General features: G+C 41.9%; 1 protein-coding gene across 5 annotated transcripts in view; it reads right to left on the bottom strand.

The window, feature by feature from the left end:
• Window positions 1–13732, bottom strand: part of RGL1 (ral guanine nucleotide dissociation stimulator like 1) — a 164802-nt gene that overhangs the window by 65383 nt on the left and 85687 nt on the right. For all 5 annotated transcript variants that reach the window (XR_003765116.2, XM_029080699.2, XM_029080701.2 and 2 more), the window contains one exon: window positions 3528–3736. Coding sequence is in view for 4 of the 5 variants with exons in the window: in XM_029080699.2 (XP_028936532.1) it covers window positions 3528–3736 (209 nt within the window). In the remaining variant the exon portion in view is untranslated. The remainder of the gene's footprint in view (window positions 1–3527; window positions 3737–13732) is intronic.

Below are 13732 nucleotides of genomic sequence, written 5' to 3'. Positions count from 1 at the left end.
ATAGTACAGTCCCCTTCCCCCCCGCCCCCACATGCAGACTTGGGGACTCTGTCCTTGACTCTCTCACCCGTACTCTAGTGTACATTTCCAGGGTAGGTGATATAGGCCAAGGCCAGAGGCAGGAAGAAGGAATTTAAAAAAAATAAAATAAATTGAGAAATGGCAGCCTTAACAGCAACCATACTGACATTTTAATTTGAAAATTGCCCAATAGTAGACTGTCAGGACATTTAAATATAAATAAAACCTGTAACCTTTCCGGACATTTCCTTTGCCCCAAGAAAGACCTCTGTTCTATGATTGATTCAATAATCAATCGATCAATGGCATTTATGGAGCGCTTACTGTGGGCAGAGCACTGTATTGAACCACTAGAAGCTCTTCTGCAGAAAGGTATCGAAAATGGGAGACATGCAAAGGCTTGTTTCAGGTGAAGGGGAATGAACAAATAGAACTAAAGCTCTGAACAAGCACTCTGCACAGAGTAAGCGCTCAATAAATACGACTGAATGAACAACAGACCCACACCCATAATGACCTCGTGTTATTTCTTAGCCTGTAAGGTTCCCTTCACCTCCAACCCCTGTGCAAAGAATAGAAGGCTAAGGCTCACTGTAATTTACCAAGACATGATATAAAAGGTCACAGTAAATACCAACTGCTGGGCTAACAGGGAGAGTTCCACATTACAGCACATTAACTAGATAACCCTGATCAGTTTAGCAGATGGATGAAACTGGAAAAAAAAGTCAGGGACACAGGAGTCAAACCCAAGATCCATGTTTAAAGAGGAACCCATAATGGGTCATTTATGAGAAATACCAGAGTTTTTTGTCCAATCAGTTCATGTGTTTGCTTTAAACTGGAAAATGAGAAACAGAGGAAAATTGTGGTGTCTGCCTTCCATTCACCTAGAACTGAGGGGTTAGCATAGACTGAAATAAATCAATCAATGAATGGCATTTATGGGAGTACTTACTGTGTGCAAAACACTGTTCTAAGCACTTGGGAGAGTACAATGAAACAGAGGTAGTAGACATGTTCCCTGCTCAGAACAAGTAACTTCCTGTTGCTCATTGTACCCAAGGAAAATAGTTTTTCTGGTGGAAAAGATGAATACTTGGGGAAAGACAAGCAACATTTTCTGTCCAAAATAACAGCATGAGAAATGATTGCTTTCAAGATAAGGCACGTTTGCACAACCTTAATTATAAAGCTGAAAATAAGTGCATTAAAAAACTCTCAACCACCTATTTTAATATCCCAATGTTTCTCAGAATCCATGAAGGATTATGGGGTCCAATTTCAACAACCGATTAAACTCTGCCCACGGGACAGAGGGTGTGGGTGGGAAACAGTGCTGGGAAGATACCAGCATGTTCTGATCTGCAGACTAATGCCGGCTGCTTTTGGCAGGATGTTTGCTCCTGAAGCAAAAATCTATGGAAGGAGTTAAATCCAAATGACAAATAAATGCATGTATGAACACAGATATAGAAAAACTATAAAGAAACTAGAGTTGTCTTGCCAGAGCCTGGGATGGGATTCTGTATTTTCTTTGCACAGTTTCATTACATCACTTGCAAGCCTTTAGAATGTAGTGCTCTGACCTAATTTGGTGTGAGATTTCATTAAGTGCTACGAGAGAAACACAGATTCCCCACATTTTAAAACTCTAACCCCTGAAGAAGAAAAGATCCTTTCCAGTTAAACTTTAAAATGCAGTTTTCATTTTCACACACATTGTTTATGACTTTGAAAGTCACCTCTCATTGAGTACCATGAGATAACCACTTCTTCAACTTGGAAAAAATGATTAATAAATATGTAAGATGCATGGCTGAGTCAGATTAACCAAACGTATGTGTGTGCATCTTACCAACTATGGACAGGGAGGAGGAACTCACATACATTAATTTACTAGGCTAAAGTAGATTAGAAGCACATTAGTCCCTCTAGACTTCATGCTCCTTGTAGGCATGGAACGTGTCTACCAACTCTGTTATATTGTGCTCTCCTAAGCACAATACATTGTGCTTACATACATACATTGAGCACAATATATTGTGCTCTCCTAAGTACAGTGCTCTGCAAACAGTAAGCACTCAATAAATGCAATTCATTGCCTGATTGACTAAAGGCAGTTAGGCCTATTGTCAACTCGAAAGACACCATCAGGTCAGAAATAAACTTGTATCTTTTTTACCTCACTTTCCCTTCCCTTTTTTCTGTCTTCTCCCAGTCTACTGTTCCTGTTTTATGATGTGTGGAATTAAAAAATGGAAAAATTAAACTGGATGAAAAAAGCAACTCCAGAATAGTTTGGTTTGAGGGGAGAAACCTTTAGGCATTACTGATAATGGCTGATAGTTGTTCCAGGTCCCACCCCTTCTAGGTGCATTCTAAAGATGTCCTCAGAAATACTCTGCCCAAATCCTTCCTTCAGTGTGTCCACAGCTCAACGTCCCATGAGAAAAACCTCCATTTTGGAAAAGTCCACTGAACTTAGTGGCTCACTCACATAACTTGACTAGGGAGGCATTCCGAGACCCGTGAAGGCCTCTACAAATCCTGTTTTGATGGGAAACAGTCATCCCTCCCTGCAAACTGGCATGCTAAGCAAATCTCTGCACTCTCCACATCAGATACAAACAGAGAGAAGGGAATAATACAGGAAACAAAAGGACGAAAACTAATCAACAGAAATAATCTGCACATCAGACTAGCGAGAAGCAGTACTTGACATGCCCACTTTAACTGTTGGGCCAAAAAGTAACCCTTCCCATGATGTGCACACATATTCATTTGTGGAGGCTCAGCAAATGTTCAGCCTCCACATCTTTATTATATAAAAGGCAGAGAGTTAACCTATAACTGGTTCCTTCAATGAAGAGATGTGATTTCTGGTGGAGTTTCTCCCCACAAACTCTTAATGAAAATAGCAAAAATCTGTCAAACTCAATCAGCAACAAATCTCAGCAAACTCAAGGTGACAATTCATCGGACTGATGGATCCCCATCGAAACTGAGCTGTTTTCTATCACTACAGAGTTAGAGAAAATTTCCAATGGTTGGAACACCATTTCTAATCAGCCAGCGACGAACCAGCCAGAGTTGGCAGTCACATTCCCTGCCCATGAGGAGCTTAAAGCCTGAAACAACCCATTATTTAATATCATCAACCTAATACTTTGGAATCCTCCTTGGTTTAATTACCATTAAAGTATCTGATTTGCAAGAATGTGGCTAGCTAATGAGTGTTAGACCCAGACAGAGTCCATGAACTTTAACCATTAGGTTTGTCCTTGGCCTGCTCTTCATTAATGTTTTCTAGTTTCTATCTTCTTTTCCTAGTGATAAGGCAAGGTGTTTCTAGAATTCTTCAATGCTTCAAAAACCTTTCTTGTACCTGAAGTCTATGTCAAACCTTTTGGGTACACATCACCACTTATTGAGGGCAGTGGCCTCCTGCTCAGTAACGGACCCATAAGCTTTGCATGCCAGCTCCAGTAAGCCAAGAACCTTACCTGTCTAGGAGCAGTTCCAACACCTCTTTAGGGGAGGCAAAGCCTCTGTATGTTGACAGGAAGATGCTGATGTAGGTAAAGTCATTGTCCCCAAACGCTGTCAATAGGTTCTCCACAAGCTTCTCTAAGGTGCCAGCTTTTATAGTTCTGATCTTACAGGTCTCATACTGACTGATGGTATGTCCTGGAGGCAACTGATCTCCTTCAACCTATGAAATGAATGTAGGAAGAAGGACAAAATAAATAATTGCCAGAGTCAAGCTGAAAATTACTGAAAACCACCAGAAATCACGTTAATCCTACCACACTGTTTTCCAAGATGCTCTGCAAACTTCCTATTGAGTATTTCAGAAAAAGAACCTCCACCTCCCTTTCTCTTTCCCTTTCCAGAGGTAGCACTATTATTCTGGAATCATCCAATCCCCTTCCCTTTCCTCTCTTCCCTTCTCAGAGTCACCCACAAAGATTTCTAAAAGCCTGGTTAGTACCAAGTTCAAATTCATGTCCAAGGAAAGAAAACGTCTACAATTTCTAGAGAAATATTTTTGCTGGATCAATCAATGGCATTTACTGAGGGCTTACTAGGTGCAGAGCACTTGGGAGAGTAGAGTTGGTAGACACATTCTTTGCCCAAAGGGAGTTTACAGTCCAGATGGGGAGAGAGATATATTAAAATAAATTACAGATACATCCATAGGTGCCATGTAGCTGGGGGTGAGGTTAGTATCAAGGGCTAAGGGTACAGAAGGTACACAGGCTACACAGAAGGAAGAGGGAATAGGGGAAATGAGGGCTTAGTCAAGGAAGGTCTTTCAAGGGAGGTGTGAATTTAATTCAGTTTTGAGGGCAGAAAGCAGCTGGCCTGCCCCATCCATTTGAACAGGAATGGGGCCAAGGTGTAGCCAAGATGATGGCTCCATTCCTGCCCACTGCTGACCAATTGCGGCCCCATCCAGCCTAAGGGCTAATGGAGTTCCCTTCATCCTGGCTGGATGACAGGACAAACTGAAATGGCTCTCCCCTGGCCCATGAGGATGATCAATCCCTTTCCTTGCCTTCTCTGACTGACCAGCTTTGGTGCCCAATGCTGCTTGCTCATGGCACCAAAAGACACAAGACAGCAACCCTCACGCTAGGCACTGTGTACACTGATAGCAGCAGCTGAACAGGAAAGTGGTAGGGCTGAGTGCCATCTTTGCACAGGTGGTGTGGCCTAGTAGAAAGAGCAGGGGACTGGGAGCCAGGAGACCCAGGTTCAAACCCTAGCTGTGCCAAAGGCCTACTGTGTGACCTTGAGCAAGTCACTTAACCTGTTTTGGCCTCAGAGTCCTCATCTGTAAAATGGGGATAAGATAGATTGTGAGTCCCTTGTGAGACAGAGACTGTGTCCACGTGCATGACCTTTTATACTGTGTCCACGTGCATGACCTTTTATCTACTTCAGGACATAGCACATAGTAAGCACTGACAGCAGGAGCAGATGGGCTGCAATGCTAAGCAGAAAAGTGCCAGAGCTGGGTGCTGCATGCACTACTCTTGGTCCTCACAGGGGCTGGAAAAGAGGAAGGGATGCTGCTCCTAAAATGACTTCTCTAGCTGAATGTCTTTAAAAAAAACAAAAAAACAAATCTCTCTCCTGTCACAGTAGAAAACAATATTACCTTTAAATTTTTATTTCATAATCACACCTCCACAATGAAATCAATTGCATTTATTTGTTCAAATCACACGATTGGCTTTTTTTGCACCAACTTTTCAGAGGTTTTGTTTGCCTCATCTGCACTCCAAAATTGCCAACTTCTGACCTAAAGAAATGGTTCCTGTGGTCTCCTTCTGGTAGCCAAAGCATAACACGTACAATAAGGGAATTTGGGGATGAAGCCACATTTGGTTTTCCACCTAGGAAGGTGACATCACACTCTCAGCCCAATCAAAGTTGGCGGTTTGCCAAAATGGGAACTTTACTATTAGTGAAGAAGGAATGAGGTCTGTAATCTTCACCCCAGAAACCCTCTCCTGACCCTCAGACTTCTATGATCAAAGGGAAACAGGTCCTTTTTTTCAACTGTAAACTCACTGTGGGCAGGGAATGAGTCTAATTCTGCTGTATTGTGCTCTCCCAAGCATTTAGTACAGTGCTCTGCACATAGTAAGCACTCAATGAATATAATTGAATTGTAGTCACTGGCCCAAGTGCTTAGTACAGTGCCCTGCACAAAGTAAGAGTTCAAAACATATCATTGATTAACTGACTGAGTTTTAGGGAATGAATTGGGGAGGGGGAGAAATGCTTAGCCCTGATAAACTGATCATGCAAACTAGCAGTTAAAAAGCAGGGGTTGAATCTGTAATAAGGAAAACTAGCCAAGTTAAAAGGTCATGCTGTGCTTTGAGTCCATTTGGCTAGTTAGAAGTTAAATGGCTGTGAGAAAATTAAGATTGAAAAACTGCTTTTAAATTCCTTCAAAGTGGGAGCCATTCCACTTTGAAAGGACTTGCCACCACCTTGTCAAAATGCGGAGATTAAATAGCCCTGGCCCCCAGGAGGAGAGCCTGTAAACAGGAGTAAGCTGTTTGCTGAAATCACTTTCAAAAATACATTCAGTTTATTAAATAGTGTGGTCTCGTGGTTAGAGCAAAATACTGGAAATTTTTCATGGCTTATGGGATTTTCCTGACGCTGCAATGACAGAGAGAAGCTAGAGTTAACCCCTAGGTGATTCTGTTTAGAAAACTTAAAATGGGCTCAATAAGCCCCAACTCTTACAAAAATCCCAATTCATATCTTGTTAAAACACTGGGAATTCACAAATCGAACACAGCAATATAGAATACTCTTAATTGGGCATGATACTTCACAGAATGACAAACTGAAAAATACTCAATAATTCAGCAGTGTTTTAAAATCTTAACTCATCCATGTCTTTAAAACTTTGAAGAGGACTTGTATTTTGAAAATGGGCATTCTTTTTCTTTAATATCCAAAACTACACATCTCAATTTGGTTCTCAAACTTTCATTTCCAAACCATTTTCTTATATATTTTCCACTTTGTCATTTCCAACTACCTAGTCAATACAGAGTGGAAAATACAGTGCTAAGCTGGCATAGCTGAATATAGGGACATCAACTTTAAGGGTCAGCAAACACAAAATCTAAAACAGAGCCAGCTGGAATTGCTAACTTTTCCTGCAAAGACTTTTGGGTGCCCACCCCGAATCATTTTATTCTTGGATGTTGCCTGGTTGATTTACTTAAACAATTTTATTCAGCTTCCAAATCTTATCCTCCTTCCTTGGGTTTAACAACTATTTAAAAAGAGAAATTTTACTCAGAGAATTAGGGTGTTCTAAAGTCTCAAACAGATGAAAAAAACTGCTTGTCAATAAGCAAGACAAACTGGATCATTTCTTTGCCAGAAAGTGGACTTGGCAGAAGATGAAGTTTCTCCCTGAAGAGTGGAACAATTTTACTCATTAATCCAGCCACTTCCTTTCTTTCTCCTCCTCTTTCCCGAAAATAAAAACTATTCCTTTGTAAGTCCAATTCCAGCAAGAGTTTAGATAAAAGGCCTTATAAACACAAAGAAAATTAGAATAATTGACAAATACAAAGACAAATAGCAGTATGATAAGAATCACTACAGTACCTCGGGGGTTGTTTTTGGTTTGTTTTTTTTTTTTTACAAAGACTGGTGAAGTGAGCGTGGCTGCCATAGCATCTGAAAGAGTTCTACTTGCTTCGGTTTTGTCTGGTCTGTTAACCCTCTAATTTTCATGAAGGGGTAAAAGAACAGGATCTGGGGATTGAATAGTTAGGCACCTCCCAGCATTCACAATTTGTTTTTTTTAAGAGCTGCAGGCTGAAAAGCTTGTTGTTGAAAATGTTGTTGTCATGAAGCACAGTAAAGAGAAAATGTATTGGCCTACCCGGCCCACCCATCAACTCCCACAATTAACTTTAATTCTGATGAACAAGAATTTTTATTAAAATATGAAAAAAAATTAATTTAGTTACTGAAATATAAAATTCCACAAACCAATTTTTAGGAGACTTGTAGGGACTGTTTCTATTTCAACAACTCTGCCTTGAAGTTTAAGAGGAAGAAAAAAAATCCCTTGGCAGACAAGTGTTTAATAACACAGACTTACAGAGTAAGACCTTGTGGGCTGCTCTTGCCCCATGGGTTAGCATGCTAACAGGAAATGGCTCAATCTGGATTTAATCAGAGACCATCACTGTACTGACAGGATTATGATACTAAAGCCCAAAGGGTTTTCATTCCTGCTTTTTCATACTATCTTTGCTTTTCTCCCATTAAAACCCTGTTGCTCTCAGAAAGGCAGATAGGAAGTTCATGGGCTATGCTTCCAAGCACTGTCTGTGGATTCCTATACCCAACAGGAACATAACTGGTAGAGACTCGAGGGCGTAATGTTATAGTGGTGCTGAGCATTCCACTAGCCCGATAATCAACTCCTTCACATGGGTTTTCAGGTCATGAAGACTTTGTGATGGGGTTTCCTTCATCGATGATGGAGTCTATCATCATTTCTATTTCTCAAGGATTTGAAGACTTTATGTTCACTCACATTCCTTTCAGTGTTTTGGTAGGGGGAAGTTGTGAAATCAAAAGGGACTTTTAAAGGAGACCCATATAAACATTTTCTTAGTCCTTAAGGTGTCAGAGGGGATTTTTCAAAACAGAGGATCAACCCGATGAGGCCTACCAAGTCCAAGTGGGCTGACTTCCCTTCCTCCCTCTGCCTTTCCCTGCTGTTTACGCAGCCCTACCCCCTAGCTTATTGTGTCTGTCTACTGTTATACTGTATTCTCCCAAGTGTTTAGCACGGTGCTCTGCCCACATTAAGCACTCAAATGCAACTGAATGAATGAACAAATAGTGAGGAGTGCTGCCAGGCTGGGGCTGTGCCATTCCTGTAGAAGGGAGTAGTGGTCGGGGAGGGGAAAGAGGGGAAGAGGAGGAAAGGGTAGAGAGAAGAGGGTGGAAAATCTCAGGGTTACTGTCAGGCTCTCCTGAGGCACGGGCTTGGCAGTCAGAAAGACCTGGGTTCTAATCCTAGCTCCACCACATCTCCAATTTGTGACCCTGGGCTAGTCACTTAACTTCTCTTGGGCTCAATTACCTCATCTGTAAAATGGAGATTAAGACTGTGAGCCCAGGCAGGATAGGGACTGTGCCCAACCTGATTAACCTGAATCTACCCCAGTGCTTAAAACAGTGCTCAGCACATAGTAAGCACTTAACAAGTACCATAATTACTTATTATTATTAAGAGACCAGAGATAGTAAAAAGTCAAAAAATGATTTGGAAGAGCCAGGTGGTACTGGCACTCCCAGGACCTGTCCCACCTCCTACCCACTTAGGCCCCATGTGGAACATGGACTGTGTCCAATCTGATTAGCTTGTATCTACCTCAGTGCTTAGTGTAGTGCCTGGCACATTATAAGTGCTTAAATACCATTATTAAAAAAAAACAACTCAGCAGGGTGACCAATTATCCTATTGCTGTTATCCTGTTATCCTATTGCTTCTACTCCAGGCTATGCTGCCATATTCAATACTTCCAGGCAGCAAGGTGGGCAGGGGGTGTACATGGGCATCCTTGCCCCCCAAAACACTTGGAGGCAAAACCTAACCCTCAGAAACGCTGTCAACTTTTTCATTAAGGCAGATTGGCAGTGACAGACTGGTATGCGAGGCTCAGTACTCTGGACAAGCCTACACTCAAACCCAAGGCTTTAATAGACCTGAAAGAGAGCCCAGATCTAGTTACCTAAGTGTGCACTTACAAATGTGCTTCTTGCCTCTCTCCCAACTTGGGGAAAAATATGTCCCTAAGAATGTTACACAAATATGTTAAACACTCTTTCTATCCAAAAAGAGTGTCGCTTGTGCAATATGTAGGAAGGTAAAGAACAGGAAGGCTCATAATGAGGTCTGAATCCATATGTGTCCGACTCACCTCAACCATGAGCTCAGTTCATGGCTATATGTTTTGTCTATCCACAACCCTTGGCTGTTTGATACCCAGGGCTATAGACTGGCCTTTGCTCATGAGACACTTTGTCCAGAGCAAAGGAAAAGAGCAGATGAGTAAGTAAATCCGCTTAGGCCCCAGAGCAGGACCTAAAAGTGACCCAGACCCTCAAGAGTACCCCACAATGTGGTGAGTTGGAATTTACCCAGATTTCTAGAACTAAAACCCCTTGGCCCTAGGGAAAGTGGCCCAGGCTCTATAATAACCAAGGGCCTGATGTTTTGTCACATTTAAATGTCTGCTCTTGTCTCACCCTGGGGGCCAGGTGCCACCTGCTGAGTCCCATCTGATAACAGCAAATTTCCTCTGATACTTTATGGAATTTTACATAATCTGCAAGCCCCTGAACATAGAACTTTGGCACATGGATCTTACTGAGAATGAATCAGCTGCTTTTCTTTAAACCAAGCTCTCGTTTCCACTTTCCTGATTAAACCAAGATCCAAAGGACTCGTAGGTAAAAATGTTTTCCCTTGTATCACCTCATTCCCTCTCTGGCTCCTGACATACAAATCCCAACTTCTCCCTCCACCACAATGTCCTGAAGATCCCAGGTTTTCCATCATGAAGTCCTTCTCAAGGGTCAACCATCTTTCTGTGTGCACTGCCCATCGGCAGTCATACAACAATGGAGCTGATTTCCCACCCACCATACACACTGTCCGTCATGAAACATGGAACATTCCTATCAGAATTTTAAAAACTAAATTTAAATGCTAATGACCTACCAGGAAAGGGTGGCATCAGTGGTGCAAATATGTGAGAAAAAACTAACAGCTTGAAAAGAGAGGTTGAGGAGATGGGGGATCAAGGGTAAAATCAAGGGTAATACCCTTCTTATTGCTTAGAATTACAACCTGCTGATGTGGAAAAAGGTGATTAAGTAGCCTTCCTGGGATCTGGAAACTTACTGTGTTAAACATCCAAATGCCTTGTGTGCAGGAAATGTGTTTCTCACGTTTCTGTTAGACTTTAGTGCAGTGTGTTGCACCCAGTGACTGTTCAATAGACACCATTACAACTATTTTAGATTTGCCTTAATTCAGAGCCCTGTGGTCAGTATCATAATTGCCATTATCACTAGGAGACATTATACACATCTGCTAGACTATAAACTTCTCCAGAGCCAGGATGAATGCATGCTAATTCCACTGTACTCTCCTAAGTGCTCTCCAACACCCTCTAGACCAGAAGCCCTTTGTGGGCAGGAAGCATGCTCTCCCAACACCCTCGAGACTATAAGCTCTTTGTGGGCCTGAAACAGGTCTACCACCTCTATTGCTTTGTACTCTTCCAACAGCTTAGTACAGTGCTCTGTGCATATTAAGCACTCATAAATGATTGATTGCATACAGTAGGCACTCAAATACTACTGTTTAACTTTAGTATCTAAGAATCCTCTAAATCCACATCTTCTCTCTTCCCACTTTCTCTAGATGGGCACTTGTCTGGAACCCAACATGCTCATGGACTTTATGCTCTGCATAATACACCTAAAAGATGCCTCTGCTTCCTCAAATCTAGGAATCTCATCACTGGATTTCTCAGCCTGGTCAGCCTCTATTAGGTAGTGCTATGTTTTCTGAGCTTCTGAGCCCTTCAAAACGGGAAGACTTATGAAACCTTACAGAAGCACTCTCAAGTTGCAATAAATGCCACCAACAAAGCAACCCTGACTTTATACTTATTTGTATCTTAAGATTTACAAGCTCATCTCCCTTTCTAAATAAAAAGAAACAAATATTTAATTTCTTCCTAGGAGAAAAACTTGATTATTTATTCTCATCTAACCTGATTCTATTTCAATAAACACTATTTTCTATTATTATCAGTCTTCTTATTGATAATTATAATAGTATTTGTCAAGGGCTTACTATGAGCCAAATGCTGAACTAAGCACTGGGGTAGATTATAAGGTCATCAGGTCCCACATGAGGCTCACAGTCTAAACAGAAGGGAGAACAGGTATTGACTCCCCATTGTGAAGATGAGGGAACTAAGGCACAGAGAAGTTAAGTGACTTGCCCAAGGTCATGCAGCAAACAAGCAGTGGAGGCAGAATTAGAATCCAGGTCCATGCTCTTTTCACTATGCCACGCTGCTTCTCTAAACAGCACAGGAGGACTGAGTCCCTACTGTATGGTGAACACTCTGTGAGAGCAAGGATGTATCAGACACAAATTATTTACAATTAGAAGGAGCTAAAGAATGGTTAAGGACATATCTATTTCTTCCCCAAATTATTGCTATCATAATTATTAAGTATTCACATCTTAGCCAACTTATCAAGGTGCCATGGAACAGTATTCTAATGGGATTTCAGAATTCAATAAAGGAACTGCTTTCTTTTGTTCTTTCTCTCTCTTACCCCACTGTCTAAGATCTGAACATTCTCCATGTAGGTACAAATCTAATCAAAAGAATCCAGCTAGCTTGTAAGAACTCTGTGCTTCTTGTGAGGAGCTGAAACATTTGAGTCCCAGTTTGCATTGTTTGGCTGTTCTCTGTGCTTTGCATGTGAGGGAGCATAAGGGAAATGCATACTGAGGCAAAATACTCTTCTAGGTGGAGCAAGTAGAGATTCTCAAAGGGCAGATTCTTCTCAAACCCCACCTCGGAGGGACTCTGCCTGCCTTGGAGTATATGGTTCTATAGACTACTCCTTTGCTACAAAACTTGATAATATTACAACTTTGCCTTCATGCTGACAATGTCAAAAAACTTTGTCCTCTAAAGCCCCAGGTTTTAAACAAAAACATTTAACACAATGATTTTCCTGAACTCCCTTTCACCAGAAGTTACCTAATTCCCATTTCACGGATGAGGTAACTGAGGCACAGAGAAGTTAAGTGACTTGCCCACGGTTATAGGGCACAAAAGATCAGGGATTGGAACTCAGGCCCTCCTGACTTCTAGGCCCACGGTCTATCCACAAGGCTACCCTCCTTCTTGTGTAATTCCAAGGTAACATTGTTAAGGCCCAAGGGCAGCATGGAGTCCATTTCAAGGAAATGTTTTCTGCAAGTCTCCAAGCAATCACTGCTTCCTGAATGAGAAGCAGGGTGGCCTAATGGATGTGTCCAACCTGATTGGCTTACACCCACCGCAGCATTTAGTACAGTGTCTGGCACATAGTAAGCACTTAAATACTACAATTGTTACAGAACAGGCCTGGGAGCATGGGCTAAAAGCATTCTGCCAGATTCAATGCAATTTCACCAGTTGCTTGCTTTGAAAACACAGAGTGGGAATATGTCCTTGTTTTGACTTCCTACTCAGCTGAGTGTGAGTCACAGCGGAAGTGAATCCACAAATGAATCCACCAGCTACATGATATCTCCGCTCAAATGTATTGCAAGAAGCTTCATGTGGAGCTGGAATTGCTAAACCATTTCCAAAGCAATCTACATAAAAGACGCAGTACATAAATTGGACTTTCACTTGAACCTCTAGCTTTGTCTCTCTCCCCAAGCAGTTTTCAAGCACCGACCATAATGGTTGTTGCTAGAAGTCTTTGAATTTTCAGAAGGAAGTTCTTACTGTTAAAATAAACAGAGTGAACACAACATGAGGTGATGGGAGGATGCCTAGAAATGGGCTTGAAGCAGGATCAGACTTCTTTTTCAGACTTCTGTGTGAAGGGAGAAGGGGTTACCCTCTCGTCATATTACAGCCGTGGGTCTGACAAATTTGAGCCTCTTCCAAAGCTATTTATCTAATTAATATTAGTAGCAACAATAAGCCAGAACTACACAGAAGCCAGGAAATCCATACCCTGATGTGAATTTTCAGATGTCTCTTCAGTGAGATAAGAGCTATGGGGAAGAAGATGGGAAGAGTGAATACAGTTGGTGGAAGGGTTTTGATATCCTGGCACAGCAATTGAAGAAGAAAATGAACACCAGAGTGTCCCACTTAATGGCCTGATCTCCAGCATTTCCCCCCTCTCCCCACCCAACCCCAGGTTCCCCACCAACAACTCCCACCTGAGTGGTATAAGGCTATGGTGGAACCACAACCTCAGCTCACAATAGTTTGGCCAGTCACAAGTGGTCATCTGTGAAAAGTGCCTCCCTTGCCACTGCCCTGCAGCAACACAAAATGTCAGCAAGGAGGCTTTCCCTTAATGTTACCAATCAGAA

Source organism: Ornithorhynchus anatinus, chromosome 16 (assembly GCF_004115215.2).
Source record: "Ornithorhynchus anatinus isolate Pmale09 chromosome 16, mOrnAna1.pri.v4, whole genome shotgun sequence".
NCBI classification, from domain to species: Eukaryota; Metazoa; Chordata; class Mammalia; order Monotremata; family Ornithorhynchidae; genus Ornithorhynchus; species Ornithorhynchus anatinus.
This window is presented reverse-complemented; position numbering and strand designations above follow the sequence as displayed.